The sequence below is a fragment of the Aulonocara sp. 'chitande type north' Nkhata Bay genome, linkage group LG2 (assembly GCF_057382095.1).
Source record: "Aulonocara sp. 'chitande type north' Nkhata Bay isolate Kocher_YH1m ecotype deep benthic linkage group LG2, A_spYH_male_GT1.1, whole genome shotgun sequence".
In the NCBI taxonomy this organism is placed as follows: Eukaryota; Metazoa; Chordata; class Actinopteri; order Cichliformes; family Cichlidae; genus Aulonocara; species Aulonocara sp. 'chitande type north' Nkhata Bay.
The window spans coordinates 22,366,786-22,383,500 of record NC_141345.1 but is presented as its reverse complement, the minus strand read 5'-3'; the positions used below and the strand labels follow the sequence as shown (position 1 = coordinate 22,383,500).

Genomic DNA, 16,715 nt, shown 5'->3' with positions numbered 1-16,715 from the left:
TTCATCATGTGGTTTTAGTGCTTCTCCATCCATCCATCCATCCATTCGCTTCCGCTTATCCTTTTCAGGGTCGCAGGGGGCGCTGGAGCCTATCCCAGCTGTCATAGGGCGAGAGGCAGGGTACACCCTGGACAGATCGCCAGTCTGTCGCAGGGCCAACACACAGGGACAGACAACCATTCACACTCACATTCATTCACACCTAGTGGCAATTTGGATTATCCAATTAACCTATCCCCACAAGTTGCATGTCTTTGGACGGTGGGAGGAAGCCGGAGTACCTGGAGAGAACCCACGCAAACACGGGGAGAACATGCAAACTCCACACAGAAAGACCCCGGCCTGATGGTGGAACTGAACTCAGGACCTTCTTGCTGTGCGGCAACAGTGCTAACCACCGTGCCACCGTGCTGCCCAATGTTTTAGTGCTTCTATTTAAGTAAATATAAGAAGTAGGCGTAAACGTTTCCACCATGATGGGGATAAAGTTCTTCTTTGGTCTGCGCCAAACATCCCTGTTGTTACTGTGACTGAGCACTTCTTATCTTTGATTTGAGTGTCCAGGTCACATCTTTCTTTCCCTTTGTCTCCCTTTATCAAATTGTCGCTTTGGTTTAATCTTCCTTTTAGACAGTAAATCCAAGGTCAAATTTCTGTAGTCTTTCTCGTGAATGCCCTTTGACACCAAACAACTAGAAAGAGTTACAGTACTTTCAGATTCTGCTTTACTTCCCATCAATGTCGGTGTTCCCTTTTTTTTTCTCCTGTTCTTTTTCCTTTTTTGGAGTGGTCATTGACGCAGAAACTGGCAGCTATTTGAAAGCTACGCCACTTGTGGAAGATTTTTCTTACAGTGGAATGATTTATTTCAAATTATTTTTGAATCCCTCGCTGCTCGAGGGCATTCACAATCGAATTTTTTCCCTGAAGATCTTGGAGAGCTCTTTAGATGTTGGCATGTCGATATGAACAGATTTGAACAGCTAAGAGAACAGCAGAGGTTAGATAGTTCAAGTTGTTATGAAAAGGACTTATTAATATTAATATGTTTTGACTTTTTCCACCACTGTTATTCAGTTGCAACTGAATATGTTAAAAAGGTCAATAATTTCCAGAGGGTGTACTTCCTTTTTCACAAAACTAAAACTGAAGCAGATTTAAGAGGAAATGGCGAGGAAAGCTAGAAGTAATGACTTTTTGCATAATTGCATTTCTCAAGTTTTAATAATAAAATATTAAATAGTGTCGCTTTGAGCTACCGTACATAGGATACCCAAAGGCTCTGTAGAGCTGAGCGTCCCATTAAACAGACTGGCCACTGTTTAGCTCTATTACCATTACATTGCTTAACATGTTTTAATTACAATAAGAAACATCTTGTAGTATATAGATGTATATCACACCCAAAAGGCACAAATGTGTTCCACAGAGTCAAACAGAATGACCTGTAAAGAAGAGAAAAACAAGAATGTAAAAGGTTTACTTCATAATTTACGGCAATTTTGCTAAATCTGAACACATACATAAAAGAAAGTGTGTGATAAAAGCATGATGAATGCATATTCCGTGTAGCTGCTGTGCAGAAAAACAGTTCCCCCACCGGTCTAGTTTATTGTGCCACTTTCCCAATCAGGAGGCGCAGGCAGCAGCATCCTGCTTCAGCAGCCCCCTGAGGCCTGTCCAGGAGACCCACAGGCAACCCCACTGTCACTGTTTATCTGACCTTTCACCTGGCGGGAGGAAACAGGACGTCGGTGCTGTCGTGTGTTTGCAAAGATAACCAAAAGCCCGCCTGTTTTCGCTGTGGAAGTGTCAGCGATGGCTCACGCGTTTAAAGAAAAAAAATTAAAATAAAAAAATTACGGTGCAGGCGAGTCAGCAACCCTCCACCGTGTCTCCTGTTAGGATAGCTTTGGATTCACATCAGTTGCAGTGTGCAGTTGCGAACTTTGCTTTGATGATGTTTAATAGCATCCTTGATCGTTTCAAGTTGTGTTGGGTTTGCACTTCCACAGCGTGTGGCGTTGTAGAAAAGAATCAAAGGCAGTGTTTGAGGAAGAAAAAGTGATTCGGTTTATTTGCGTAAGCACTTTATACACGACGAAAGGAAATTACTAAGAAAATTAAACTCATGATACATGGCTTCAAAATTAGACACATACATAATGAATAGAAACGAATAAACAGATTGAGTCCTTTCTATTTCCTACACAATCACATACAAAATCTTGTAATAAAGTGCATAATAACCTCACCCTGACTGAATTTGGTGATTTTACAAGTCAGTCTAAAGAGTCTAACCTGGCAATTATTCCAATTATCATAGCAAAAGTCATTTATCTACATCTATTAAACATTATGTGTTGAAGACTGAGTATGCCATTAATGTAATTTGATGCATCTAAGCTAGAGCACAGCGTTTTAATACTGCATTTAAGCTAATTGGTGCATAAGCCTTGGCACGATGATTACTACAAAGTGGATTTTTTTTTTTACTTTGATGAGTAAGACAATTTTCTGAACATTTTAAAGCTTTTAAGATAGAAAACAGCATCTGGCAAAATCAAGTCAGAATTTGTGAAAAGAATGTTTACGTCACGCTCATTCAAATAATGGCTGATAACCGTGTTGTGTGAGAAAGCCTTGATTGATTGCAGCGATATCAGCCGGACAGAGCGGCAGGAGGGTAGTGGAGGAGCTTTATGGGCTGAGGTTTGTGGCGGCTGTCTGTAATGCACGGGCTAAAGAAGGGGAACACCTTGCCCCTCGGCCCGTTGGCGAACGAGTAGAGCAGACTCATGTCGTCGGCGTTGTAGAAGGAGACCCTCCTCTCGTCGCAGTCCAAGAAAACCCCGAGCCTCTGCGGGGAAGATCTGACCCGCAGCCTCTCCCACGGCTGCTTCCCCACCGAGTACTCGTTCCCGTTGCGCAGCCGCAAGGTCCAGTAGCCGCTTTCCGGGCTCAGCTTGATCCGAGCGTGCCTGTTGACATTCTCCAAGGCCACTCCCAGGTCCCACTTAGGGCTGGTGCCCACTTCTACCTCCCAGTAGTGTCGACCCGATTGGAAGCCCTGGGCAGCCAGAATGTTGACGCACTGAAGGAAGCGCTTGTTGTGGTTCACGTGGTGGGTCATGACGTTAGATTCGACCGCTACGGTTTTGTCTCTCGAGACTTGAATGCTCGGGTGTGCTGTATCGACGTCAAACGTTAACAGGGAGGGACCTATGGGGTGAAACAATTCATTGGGAGATAAAATGACAGATTTTTAACGCACAAAACTCCAAAACAACCCTTTTACAGCATGATAATGGTGCCACTCCTGTTTCCACCTCAATAGCTTATCATAACACTACACTCATTTTCCCTTAATTACTCCCATTATTGACTCAGAACCAGTTTTCAGCTTCAGTCATTTTGTGTGTAATGAAGCATCGGGGGGGAAATTACCTGGTTTCAAAGATTTGAACATCCTCCTCCATGTGATGTATTGTAAGGGAGCCAGGTATTTGTTACTGAAAGCATTTATATCAAACTCCGGGGCGATATCCACCTGCGCACATGGTCTGTGCAAACAAAAAGAACACAGAGTTCGGATCATTTGCTCTCAGCGTAAATTACTGTAAATGTCACATGAGCACAATGTGCGCAAAAACTGTCACGAGCAATTAATTGGTCACAACACGGAAATGCACGCTCACCTCAGTGCTGGGAGCTAATGAGAAGGAAAAAAAAAAAAAGTCACGTTAACAGCTTGTTTGAAACGGGTTTGTGAAAAATAATTAATTCCCAATTAGATGATTTTATAATATCAGACAATAATATAAATAGGGTCACATCATTTTCAATTCCCACCTCAGTCAGTACGATGTCCTGGGTGGCAGTGCTGGCCTCCTGCAGCGCTTTTATATTGTCCTCCAGCTCCTTCGCTGCCTGCTCCGTGACCTCCAGGTGGTGCTGGACTTTCACCAGCTCCTCCTCCTGCTCCCTCCTCAGCTGCTCCAGCGTACAGGCTTCCTCATCGTGCAGGATCTGATGGAGAGCTTGGAACTCACTTTTGACACGCGCCTGGAGATCTGCCGCGACACTCTACGAGGGAGAGGGATGATTAACGTTATAAGAGCGGGACTCTCCGTGTCGTGCCACGCGTTTACCGAACACGTGGCTTGCTTGCTTAAAGCTCTAAAAAGCTTGCGGAACAACACACATCTCCAGAGATACAAACAGATGGGAATGAAGTCACAATTAGCATAAAAGCTCCATGTGTCTGACAAGTACTGCATAAAGAAGGAAACGATTTCCTTTTCATCATCTCAGCCCAGCGTGTGCGGCTAAAATTTAAGCTCTTATCCCACATCTGTCTGCCTTACTTTGTCATTTTGTTTCCGTCGCTCCTGCTTTTGCACAGTTTGTCATGTTCTGCACCACTAAATATGCACATTAACATGCTGTAAACAGCCATTAGAGACGGCCGTGCTTGTTCTTATTTCTTAAGTGTTGCCATTCCTTTGGATTCCCACATGAGCGTACCTTTATAATATTCATCTTTTCTTTGTCTCTGTGAATGCTGTTGATGAAGTCCTGCTTCCTCAGGCGGTGGCTCTCCAAAGCCTCCTTCAGTTGTTTCTGCAAAGTGGTATGCAAATCTAATCAGCGTGGGGGATAGGAACACTAAAGAAAAGAGACTATGCAGAGAATGAAGGAACTCGATAACGGTAAAGGGGGGAATAATTAACGACAAGAAGTAAACGCTATTCAAGACACAGGCCCATCTGAGAACTTTGCTTTTGTGCTGTTGTTGAGTTGATCTGCATCACATTCAGAGGTTTTTCTTATATTCTGCATGTATTGAGGAGGAAACATCATAATACATTACAATCTAACGGAATCTAGTACAACTACAGCACAAAACACAGCCTAGGAAGAACACAACATTTTAAAAGGTCCCACATTATGGAAAAGCATTTTGATTGTGTTTTATTATGTTCTTAATCCACTTGCATATGTAACATAAAAGCTGCGAAAATACACCTGTCTAAAGTTTGGACTAGTGATGTCATCAGAAGAAGAAAAAAAAAAACTTTACACAAAAAACCCCAATAGCAAAATCTGGAATACTACTCATTTTTTGCAGAGTATGTACCAACATGGGGATGCATAACTACAAACTACAACACCAAAGATGGCGGCTAGTGCAGTTGCAGTAATAGTGCCAGCCCGACTTGCGAAGAAAAGTAGTAAGAGTCGAGTACGGAAGCACTTGAGGTAGATGACCAAGGGTTGGAACTACATTTTTAAAAGATGATATGCAAACGTCCCCCACAGCTTGTGGGGATAGGTTAATTGATTGATTAATCTAAATTGTCACTAGGTGTGAATGTGCGAGTGAATGTGAGTGTGAATGGTTGTCTGTCCCTATGTGTTGGCCCTGCGACAGACTGGCGACCTGTCCAGGGTGTACCCCGCCTTTCGCCCTATGACAGCTGGGATAGGCTCCAGCGCCCCCCGCGACCCTGAAAAGGATAAGCGGAAGCGAATGGATGGATGGATATGCAAACGATGCTATCTTGACTTTCACACCAAGTGTGGAAATGCTTCAGAGAAGAGGCTAAAAGATAGACATCTACATATGCTTACATTCATATTTCACAACAGCATTGCTGTTGTGAAATCAACTGTGTCTAAAGTTAAATGCTTGAGCTTGTGACGTTAGCAGGATACTTAGCAACCATGCTAACACTTCTGGTAACCAAATATATTGGTAACATTTTCGTGTCATTCTGAAATGACACTGAGTCAAAGGATTAGGGTAACGTCTGTGTTTTTCTTTTTTAATTTGAATTGAATTGAGTTTTAAGAATCAGGTAATTATGCTGGTACTGGTACCGACTACTAGACTTCCAGGAAAGCTAAAGAATGTACAGCCAAGGATGAAGACAGTAGCAACATACACTGAAGCCAAAATGTCCTTTTTTGTTAAATATAAGCTACATTATAAATTTTTTGACTGCTCTGCTTCAGACTGAACTGACAAAAACAGGTATTTTTACTGCAAACATGACTGTGCCATCTTAATTAGAGCCAACCCAATATAGGTTTTTAAGACCAATACTGATATTTTGTGATTTAAAAATCAGATAAATCAGCTGTTATTAATGTTGATAGTCATCAATCAGCAAATAGCTGACATTGGCTAATAATAGTGATAAAGCTTAGATTAAGCTGAAGTTCAAACTAATATGAAATGGGATCATTATTATGGAAAAAAACTGGCTTAAATGTTTATAGCCTGAAACACATGTTAAGGTATGTAAAGTCAGAATTATAAAGGGTGTGAGCCGCATTACCTAATTGGAATCACTGAGCTGGAGTTCTCAACCATGTTTGTGTTATGTTATCTTACCAATATTATGGGTTATTATGCTGTTAGCTGGTGTAACAGCTCAAGGGAGGCCTGCGCTCCATTTGCACGCATCTATGCGCACGCAATGGACCTACGCAGCCGACACAGGCACACAGCCGATAATTTAGTAATCAAGTAGTTTGTTCACATGTGGTGTCTTTTGGCCTAAAAAAAATAATTAAATAAATACATTCTAAAATTCAGGTGACTTTACAAACCAATGGCTGATGCTGCCGTGGTCTGTGGTTTGTTACTTTAGCTTTTTATGTTTTGTATGGTTTCCAAAAAACAAAAGCAACAAAAAAAAAAGGGGACAAGTTGACAAGTTAATTTGTCAATCGGGAATCCTTAGAAGTACCTGTACTTTTTATGTTAAGTGAAAGAAACCAGCTGAGGCCTCGAGCCTTATATTTGCTCGACAGATCAATTTCTTATCTGTTCTCTTAGGAAAAGTGGAAAAGGATTTTTTTGTCTGTGCTAAAACCAGCAAAACAAACAAACAAAAAACCTTACAAGTGTTTTTATTATTCTGTCAGTGTATATTAATGCCTCTGCTGTGCTTAAGTTGCATAACCTGTTATACAAAGTATCATAAGGGTGAGTGAAGAGTGAACTTTGGTCTGAGAAATTCAAATAAGGTAGGCTGAGGGCAGAACAACAATAAAACAAACGTGGACGCGGACTGAAGCATGAATTATAACTGTATTGAACCCAGATGTTACTTGCTGGTCAATTACTATTGATCGGTCTACTTAAGAGCACAAGGTTATTTGTATAACATCGCAGAAGACTTTATTTCTTGCTGACCCAAAGAAACTGTCTGGAAAACCGCCAGCACGACAGTTAAACATGAAGTGAGACTGAAATACAAACCTCTAGGTTCTTGGTGTAAGCATCCGAGGTAGTGGCACGGACCTTCTCCACCATGGCTGCCACAAGGTAGTTAGTTTGAAACTGCTTGGAGCTGAACTCCTTGCGGCATTGTGGGCAGGTGACAGGCCCCTGCGTTCCTCTCCAGTACCTGGATATGCAAGATTTGCAGAAATGGTGCATGCAGGCCAACATGACAGGCTCTCGGAACAGATCACAGCATATGGCACATGTCAGGTCCTCTCTCAGACTGCCTCTGGTGGACTGAACAGCATCAGCAGCAGCAGCAGCCATGATGAAGGGTGCTGTCCTCTTTGAGATCCCTTCACAGGAAGTGAAAGCAAAACGTCTGAAGGCAAACAGAAAAGATTACCAATCCACTTCTGCAAATACTTTACAAGGAGATAGCTTCGATTTTTCTGTCAGCTGCCAACAAATGAAAGGAAAAACAAATAGTTCACCTTCAAACACAGCAGAGTGTGCAGCTACAGTCTGAAGTCCATCACTGATAACAAAGCAGTGCAAACATCTTAATACTAGCACTAAGCACCTACTTGATGGTGCTCAGCAGTAGAAATCAGGTGCTATATCACGGGGCTTGCGAGCTAGCTTGTGATTTGTATTGTGAAGGCAGTGTTTACTCAGGTAGCGTGTTTGCTCTTAACTGCCTGGAGCCAGTTAGCGTTTAGCTACGTGTAGCAGCCTCTACAAAACAATAAGAAACAAAAGACATTTCGGAACTTCAATAAAGTGACTATAATCGTCACATAATGAATACTTTGATGAACTTACGTGGTCTGTTGTTCGGAGAAATTCAAAACCGAATACGTCAAAGTTCGCCCCTCTGCTGTCTACTCCCTGCTGCTGCTACTGTTTGGGAACAAATAGTCTTATATTCTGCGCATGCGCGCGCCACAAGCCCGCGTTTGATTGGTCAGTGTGTTTGACGGTGAACAGCAGATGGCAACGAGTTTTGTCAGCAATTTTCGATATACACTAACTGGTCATTTTATTAGGTACACGCGTTCAACTGCTCATTAATACAAATATCTAATCAGCCAATCACGTGGCAGCAATTCAGTGCATTTATAGGCATACAGACAAGGTCAAGGCGACCTGCTGAAGTTCAAAGTAAGCATCAGAATGGGGAAGAAAGGGGATTTCATTGAGAAATGGGTATTGGTGCCAGACAGATCTGCTGATTGACTGGGAATTTCCTACAAAACCATGTCTAGGGTTTACAGAAAATGGTCTGAAAAACTGAAAATATGCAGTGAGTTGCAGTTTTCTGGGTTTTGTCGATACTAAAGGTCGGAGAAGAATAACCACACTGCATAAAGCTGATAGGAAAGTAATATTAACTCAAATGACCACTTAACAGGAAATTCAGGCTAGAATTCACACAGACGCCCCAGAAATGGGCAATAAAAGATCAGAAAGATTCTGATGAGTCTTGATTTTGCTGGTACATTAGGCAAGCATGGTTAGAATATGGAAAACCACATAAAAGCATGGCTCCATCCTTGCTTGTATCAAATGTTCAGGGTACTGTTGGTGATATTTTCTCGGCAAACATTGGGCCCTTTAAGTACCAGATCATGATTTATACACCACACCTGCTTGATTGTTGTTGATAACCATATCCATCATTTTATGATCACAGTGTACCCATCTTCTGAAAGCTGTTTCCAGTGAAACTCTCAAATTAGCTCAAAGTGGTTTCTTGAATGGGGTCTCTGTATTCAAATGGCTTCCACATTCAGCACATCTCAGTCCGACAGCTCACCTTTGGGTTGGGGTGGAAAGAGAGATTTACGTCATGGATGTGTACCAGACAAATCTGCAGCAATTGGGATGCTATCATGTCAATATTGACCAAAATCTCAGAGGAATGTCTCCAGCACCTTTGCCAGTCGACCAATATTTATTTTCAATCTACCTTTTTCACTTCCTCCAATGTCTGTTGCAAACGCAGGGAAGGACTAAGACTAAGACTAAGAATACTGGATCTAATATTGATTCCGAAAAGACAGTCAAGTTGCATCTTTTTACTTTTACTGTAAAAAATAGATTAAAGTGTGTTATTTCTAGGTCATTTGCACAGATATATCTGTCCATTCATCCTCCATCAGATATAATTCTGATGGAACAAATCCCTTATAAATGACTATTAAATCTCCATGAATAGTAGTAAAGCAAACATCTAATAAAATAGGATTGGACTCTAGTCTCATGTAAAGGTCAGGCCCCCATAACAGTTTTGCCCACGTTTCACCCTAGTGGGAGTTGTCTCTTAAGAGGGTCCTCTTAAGAGACAACTTCCACTAGGGCTTAAACACCTGGGACTCTCCATCAGTTGGTGTTAGAACTGAAAAAGCTTCTTGCATGAGAGGTGAAACGTCTTCAAGAAAGTTATAGAAGTCCGGTCGCTTTTCTTTCCAAGCTCCTTAGATTCCGTAGATAGCTATTTGTTTAGATTTCTGAAAGGTTCCTCCGGAGCCACAAAAGACGTTATACAAAAGATTTTACATTACTCGCTGCGATAAGTGAACTGAACTCAGTGTGTAAAATGAGTGGATGGTTTGTGGAATTATAATGAAATTTGCTTGATATCCACTATTGCAAAAATCTACAGTCTGTCACAAGTTGCTAAAAACCTCCAAACTCTCTGAAACATTACCAAGGATACGACCTCGGTGTCATTAATGTTAGCTCCAGGCGTGCTTGCAAGGAATGTGGCTATTAAATTTCAGTTTAATAGGGGAGATACAGGACCACTTCTGCCTTCTTGGACATGGTGACCAAGTCCTTTATAAAAGAAAAGTTCACCAGCAGGAACGACTGGAACATCCCACACAAATATTTCTCTGAGGAATCCAATCTGCAAGCTTCAAAAGGAAAGTATCCTTTAAAATCAATATCTAAAATCAAATGACTAAATGGTCTAATCCGCATTGTACGGTTACCATCTGTCAAGTGTGTATCCCCGGTAGGAAATAACAAAAGGAAAAGGGGGAAAAAAGCACAAAAGGGATTTCTTAGCTTGGGTTAATTACACAGAAAGACAGACAAACAAGTTGCGAGGACACCCACAGTTTGTGAGCTAGAGACAAGAAGTGAATCTCAACCATTCTCAGTCCCAAATAGCTCACTAACCACTTTTATGAAGATTAATTTGAGCCCTTCCAGGTGAATCAATGACACAGCAGCCTGAGAAAACTCTCAACACTGGCTGAGTGACCCAGGCATGGGGAGGCTGGTGGATGGCTCTTTTAATTGGAAGCAAAAGAAGTGGAAGAGAGAAAGAGAAAGAGCCAATCAAGTATAATCTCCGGTGCTGAGATAATTGGTGCATCAAATTATTCTGCCACAAACTAAAACCAAAGAGGTTCAAGGATCCTATTAAGATTCTGATCAGGTGAATTCCTTTCAAACAATCATGTAGGTTGAAAGTACAGTAAAAAAAATTAATTCAGGGCATTTTTAAAGTCTTTTAATCCCATTTATTTCTAGGGACCTTGTGATCTTTGTTGCTTTTTGCGTTTCACTTTGCTTTTGAAGTTCCTCAAAAACTGGCCAAATCAAAACAAAAAGTAATTTTTGTCCCAGATGACTATTTACTGTCATCTTGTTACAGAGGGAATTGCTGCAGGCACAATAAAGTCACCATCCCCCCCCCCGCGCCCCTCCCAATAGAAAATAATCCAGGTAAATGACACACTCTGAATACTAAACTATTGACTGACATCTCCCACGACACTGCAGGGTCAAAGGGACTACAGTTTAGTGACTTTCTGTGCCATCAGCATGAACTTTAATCTATTTTAGGTATCGTGGGAGCTCACAGGGGAAAAAAGCCCACGAGAGGCTCCTTGTTGTCTTGTATTGTTTTCCGGGCTAATCAACTCAATATGACAGTTAGCTTAACAATGGCTCTCTGCAAAGCAACACGAAAATTGCGTTAAGCTGCACTTTAAATGTTTTTCATTAAAGAAATTAGATCAGTTGAGACAGTGATCCCGAGAATCAAATATACAGCCATTTAATATTATCTGCTTTAAAGCCATGTTTTGTTCCAAAGTTCATCAAATATTGTACACATGAACAAGGGCAAAGCTTCGAGGAGGGGAAAAACGGAATACTTGGCAGGAAATAAATGAAATAACAAATGGAGATGAATTTGGAAAACCCAGTGACGTAGACTGAGTGTGCTTTGGCACTTTAAAGGATGCTTTATGGTGTTTTATTTGATTTCTTTGCCTGGTGAAAGTAAATAAAATAAATGAAAACATTACAAAAAAAAGTGTGATTTGCAAAGCGCAAACCCTGCGCAGATCTCCAGTCTCTGTCTCTGGCAGGCTGGCACAGATGTGGAGGCTTACACTGCACCCTGTAAACCTGACAGGAACACACAAAACAGTCGAGCCACAAGATGCGCACCAGGCGCTGCACGCTGGGAGGAGCTTCGAGATTTTTTCCCACTTGTTTCATGACACTCTCCGGTGAAGACACGTTTGCACAAAGGAGATATAGGGGGACAGGTGAGTCGATTAATGTGTGGATAGACTTAAAATGGATATTGCGAAGCTATAGTTGTGGGACATACATGGACTCCCCCTTTGAGGTGCAAGACATGATTTCTCTGCTCTTTTGTGACAGCGTAACCTGTAGCTGATAGAACTATGAAATGTGCGTAATTTGGATAAAAGAAAACGTGCTGGATGAAAAGAGTCCAGACTGCGTACCTGAGACTCTTTGCGTTGGAGAGAGACGTTTTGCACCTGTCAAGTCGGTTAACTAATCTCTCAGAGCTCAGTTGGAGATGTTTGAATGCGCACTGCTGAGTAAGTTGAACAAATTGGCACAAATTACGCACCGATGCACACTCAATTAGAAATAAATCGCCTCGTTATTATTTGGTAGTAATATGTAGAGTTAGCTTGAATTGAATCAGGTTGTGCTGAGGATGTTTGATCGAGCAGGTGTAGTGGCACAAGGTTCCTATCATTGAACAAAAAAGGGTAAATAATGGTTTATAAAGTGCATGGCTTAACCTGCCTGGTGCAGCGGTGTGTACCAGGCAGGTTAAGGCAGGGTTTTCATGTTCCTCGGGTTACTGGCACTGCAACACCTGTTGTAGCACCATGATCACATCTTCGGTGATCCCTACATATGGATTTCGAGGCATCTTACAAATCAGTCAACTATAGATTATTTTGTCCGATGTCCTAAGAGTCTCTGTTTTCTCTTCACCGCTAATATTTCAAGGAACCGACACGTATGAATGGTTTCAAATATCAGGGAATTGTGCAGGAGCTTGGAGACACGACACATCTGCAATGCAATACCTTTAGTTTAACCGTAACATTATGGGCGAGAACACAATACTTCCAAATGCCATTGGCTTCACTGTTTTACTGTTTTAGTAAAATCGTGGAAAAAGCGATGATGTCAGTGAAAGATAGTCTTTCTAGTGGTTCTCAGGAAATAGGCTGGACCCCCCGAGAAATCAAGGAGTGTCTGTCACCAAAGACATGACCTCTCACTAAAGGGTGACCTGGTTTGTCTCAGAAAACTTTAAGCATTAAGTGATGGCCACAAAAAAAAATAAAAAATAAAAATAAAAATCAATAAAAATTGCAAAGCTTAATCAGGCCCATAAGGGCAGGTCCAGGTTTTATGATTGAGAATCCCTAGGAAATGGATTTCCTCAAAGCATCTTACTGTGGTTAACATAACATAATGCAATTTACATGCATTTGCCTAATAAGGATGAGACTTGGCTTTTATCCTTTAAGAGCCAAGCTGCAGCTGTAGTTATACATGTCATTACAACATGCACTGTCTGCACTCAGCAGCGGCTCTTGGCTGTACACAGGTAAACTGCCATAAATGACTAGATGATGAACTACAGAATATTTTTACTTATGAAAGGTTGTTTAATGTTAAGCACAAAAACACAATGTTCCCTTTATAAGATTCAGACTATGCATGCAACCTGCCTGCAACTCTAATGATGCAGCTTTGAACTGGCTCACTCTTGATCTCACTGCTTCCTCCATCATGTTTTCTTTATTCTTTCTAATAGTACAGGTTTTCATGTCTCTTAGAGGGGTTTTTTGTGTTTTCTTTTGCACAGCCCAGACAATATTCCACAGTAAATAGCTCGTGATATCTGGTTCTATTTTTGCATAGGGCTTTCAAGAAGCTGCTACAAAGCAAGCTGTTCTTCAGTTGATTCTAACTGTCGATCTATTCATTAAAATTCATGTTTAATTTTCTTACTTTTTCAGAACATCTACCTCCTCAACACAGTCGTGGACAAGTGTTCTAATAATGAGGCCGTACGAATTAGAGGCGTCTCATATCTACTAAATTGTTTCATTATCTTTTGGTTAAACACTACATCTCTTTAATATCAGAGTGGTATTTGCAGGTGATGTAAAGGGAACAAAGAAATAACTGTGGAGCCATGTTTTTTAAGAAAGTTGGATTTTAGCTCTCTTGCAGTGCAGAGCATGGAAAACACCCTGAAAATAAAAAACATGGTTTGAAGTACAATGCATCACTAATAATGCCACTTGTCTGTCCTAATACACTGACAGGAATGTCTGCAGTTCACTTCTGTGAGTGACAGAAGGTATTACAGCGTATAAAAGACACGAAACAAATGGATAGAAGAGTAACACACCTCGACACTTGATCAAAGAGCTCTAATGTTCAGATTCCCATAGTTGTACTGCCAGTATCCAATTCAATTTGACTTATTTTATTTAGAAAATTCTTAGCATTGTAAGGTAAAGAGTCTACAATAATACAGAAAAACCCCAGCAGCCAGACAACCCCCTCTGAGAAAGCACTTTTTGACAGTGGGAAGGAAAAACTCCCTTATAAGAGGACAATATCTCAGCAGAACCAGACTCAGGGAGCCGTTACCGCTTTGTGGTGAGGGGAGAAAGACAGGGCAAAAAACATGCCTTGGAAGAGAGACAGAGATGAATAATAACTAATATTTAAATACAGAGTGGTGTGTAAACGCCAGTGTGCATGAGAAGTCTGTGAGGGCTTAATTGATGTACATTCTGGAGGTAAGAGTTCAAGAAATGTTGATCAGGCGTGATGAGAAACCTCTGATGGGATATTCTCTTAAACAGTTATTTTCTATTTTCTCTGCTCAGGTGTAAAGTCAGCCTTGATCTAGCATCTTCCAAAATGAGCCCACCGGACATATCCAACAGCACGGGAGAAGACGAGGCTGGAGAAACCGATCCCTTGTTTCTGCTTAACGACAGCATGGGCTTGCACCAGCCTGGATACCACACTGACATCATCAAGCACCTTGGAGTCCAGATCAGCCTGATCACAGCTTACTCGCTTATCATCCTGCTGGGGCTGCTGGGCAATGCTCTCGTCATCTACATGATAGTTCGCTACAGAAACATGCGAACAGTCACCAACTTCTTCATAGCTAACCTGGCCCTGGCAGACCTTCTCGTGAACACCTTCTGTTTGCCCTTCACGCTGGTTTACACTCTTCTAGAAGAGTGGACATTTGGGGCTGTGTTGTGCCACATGGTGCCCTTTGCCCAGGCTCTGAGTGTGCACGTATCCATCCTCACCATGACTGTCATAGCTCTGGAGCGCTATCGCTGCATCGTGTTCCACCTCGGAATGCGGCTCACGTGGCACTCGAGCTTCCTCATCATGGCATTCACCTGGACTGTGTCTGCTGTCCTGGCAGCACCCCTCGCCATCTTCAGAGAGTTCCGCTACGAAGAGATCCCGTCGATCAACCAGCGCTTTCCCGTCTGCACTGAAAAGTGGCCCCAAGTGACCAGCAGGGATGGGCTCATCTTCAGCCTCTCAATGCTCCTCCTGCAGTATATCATTCCTCTAGCCATCATCAGTTACGCCTACATCTGCATCTGGGTCAAACTGAGAAATCACATCAGCCCATCAAGCCGCAATGACAGCATCAACCGCCGCAAAAAGACCACAAAGATGCTGGCGCTTGTGGTGGTGGTGTTTGCCATCTGCTGGCTGCCCTTCCATGCCTTTCAGCTGGCCATCGACCTGGACCTGGTGCTCAGGCTCGAGGAGTATAAACTAATATACACCGTGTTCCACATTGTGGCTATGTGTTCAACTTTTACCAACCCTCTCCTGTACGGATGGATGAATAAAAACTACAGGAATGGCTTCCTCATGGTGTTCCGGTGCGAAGACAAGCCGGATACTTTCCACCTGGAAGGCTCATTCAGGACTCGCTCCTTGAGGAGGATGACTCTGAACGGCCGTAACGGCGGACACCCTCCCACTGCTGTGTGACTTGATTTGCACGTTTCAAGGCATCTGTAGTATATGAACGTATGCGCGCCCCTCTGCTCCGTTGGAGTTTGTCTTTCAAAAAGTAGCCTTTTTTTTTACTTTAATGTTTGGTCTTGAGTATCTGTGTCACTGGAGAAGACCCAAAGCTTTGCATGCAAATTGCTTCATGTGAAGTTCTTTTTCCTTTGCTAACAGCACTAGTAAAAACAACTATTAAGAAATGTGTTTAAGGTGTTTACTTAGGTGTTATTTAACTAGGTACAGTGTATAATGTGTTCTCGTGTAAAATGAGGAGCTCTCTTTCGTTTGTCATGTCCAAATTTATGACACAGTCTTAAGGGAAGACTGTTATTACTGTGACAGTGAGAGTTTCATTTTTCACACCTGTTTTGTTTTTTCTACTTGATGTCTGCTCAAAAAATATCTGGATGGTTTTCAGCTAATTAATCCAACTGCTACATTCTGGATTAATTATAAGTGTTCTGGCAGCGTAACATTCAACCCTAGTTCAAGGAATCCAGAGGAGGCGATCGATATATTACTGTCCAAACAGGAAGTTAATTGTCCTCACCTGGCAACCAGCTGTTCCTGATTGGATGAAGCAGCAGGACCCTGTTTCCAGAGGAATGGGACTCTGTAGAGCGAGAGCGAGAGCAGTGTATTATTGATGTCTTTAGCACAGAATGCAGCCAGCTGCTTCGCAGATTTCTTAGAAATAAGAAACGCTTTTGGAAGAAGTCAGAATGTGTGATTCTACATTTATTGCAGTGCTGATAAAGTGCCCTTTGTTGACTGTTTAATGAACAGGAATATTAATCAACCGCAGCACCTCTTGGTAGACATAATGAGCCCCTATTACACATGCAAATCCTGGACCTGATCTGACTATGGGGAGAAACTATGTTTTGCATGTCCTTGTCAAATAAAGAGATCCAGGTTTGGATAAATATAAGTAAGTCAAGTAAATGGCTGTTATATTCTTCTGTGACATAGTTTGAAAATGTACTGAACATTGGCAGCATGCAGGGACTCCACACATGTATGGTAAGCCCGACTGATGAAATATCCATGTGAAAATTAAAAGAGGTGAATAGGAGATCTTTTTTAGTACAAGTCA

At 41.9% G+C, this 16,715-nt stretch overlaps 2 protein-coding genes across 7 annotated transcripts; one reads left to right on the top strand and one right to left on the bottom strand.

Moving 5' to 3' along the window:
* Positions 1-1,984: 1,984 nt before the first annotated feature.
* Positions 1,985-8,213, bottom strand: trim105 (tripartite motif containing 105). 6 transcript variants are annotated; one of them, XM_086310477.1, is made up of 8 exons: positions 8,063-8,181; positions 7,825-7,975; positions 7,274-7,619; positions 4,528-4,623; positions 3,853-4,086; positions 3,699-3,712; positions 3,448-3,563; positions 1,986-3,222 (listed from the first exon to the last, which is right to left on the bottom strand). In XM_086310477.1, exons 3-8 carry the CDS (start codon positions 7,562-7,564, stop codon positions 2,663-2,665), a joined length of 1,311 nt encoding a protein of 436 aa, XP_086166603.1. In that variant the 5' UTR covers positions 7,565-7,619; positions 7,825-7,975; positions 8,063-8,181; the 3' UTR covers positions 1,986-2,662. The 6 variants fall into 6 exon arrangements, with proteins under 6 accessions (XP_086166620.1, XP_086166603.1, XP_086166574.1 ...); XM_086310448.1 differs by having other exon boundaries at positions 1,987-3,222; positions 7,732-7,975; XM_086310485.1 differs by lacking the exon at positions 7,825-7,975 and adding an exon at positions 7,732-7,775 and having other exon boundaries at positions 1,987-3,222; positions 8,063-8,158.
* Positions 8,214-11,760: 3,547 nt separating this feature from the next.
* On the top strand, positions 11,761-16,598 carry npy7r (neuropeptide Y receptor Y7). The gene is made up of 2 exons (XM_086263080.1): positions 11,761-11,811; positions 14,449-16,598. Exon 2 carries the CDS (start codon positions 14,483-14,485, stop codon positions 15,596-15,598), a length of 1,116 nt encoding a protein of 371 aa, XP_086119206.1. The 5' UTR covers positions 11,761-11,811; positions 14,449-14,482; the 3' UTR covers positions 15,599-16,598.
* The last annotated feature ends 117 nt before the right edge of the window (positions 16,599-16,715 follow it).

What these genes read in the sequence shown, in the direction of transcription:
- trim105 (XM_086310458.1), bottom strand. Translation starts at nt 7,564, where the DNA reads ATGGCTGCTGCTGCTGCTGATGCTGTTCAGTCCACCAGAGGCAGTCTG. An exon ending in CTTACACCAAGAACCTAGAG is followed by an intron (nt 4,624 to 7,273) that starts GTTTGTATTTCA and finishes ACCACTTTGCAG; the next exon opens with AAACAACTGAAGGAGGCTTT. An exon ending in AAAAGATGAATATTATAAAG is followed by an intron (nt 4,087 to 4,527) that starts GTACGCTCATGT and finishes TCTCCCTCGTAG; the next exon opens with AGTGTCGCGGCAGATCTCCA.
- npy7r (XM_086263080.1), top strand. Translation starts at nt 14,483, where the DNA reads ATGAGCCCACCGGACATATCCAACAGCACGGGAGAAGACGAGGCTGGA.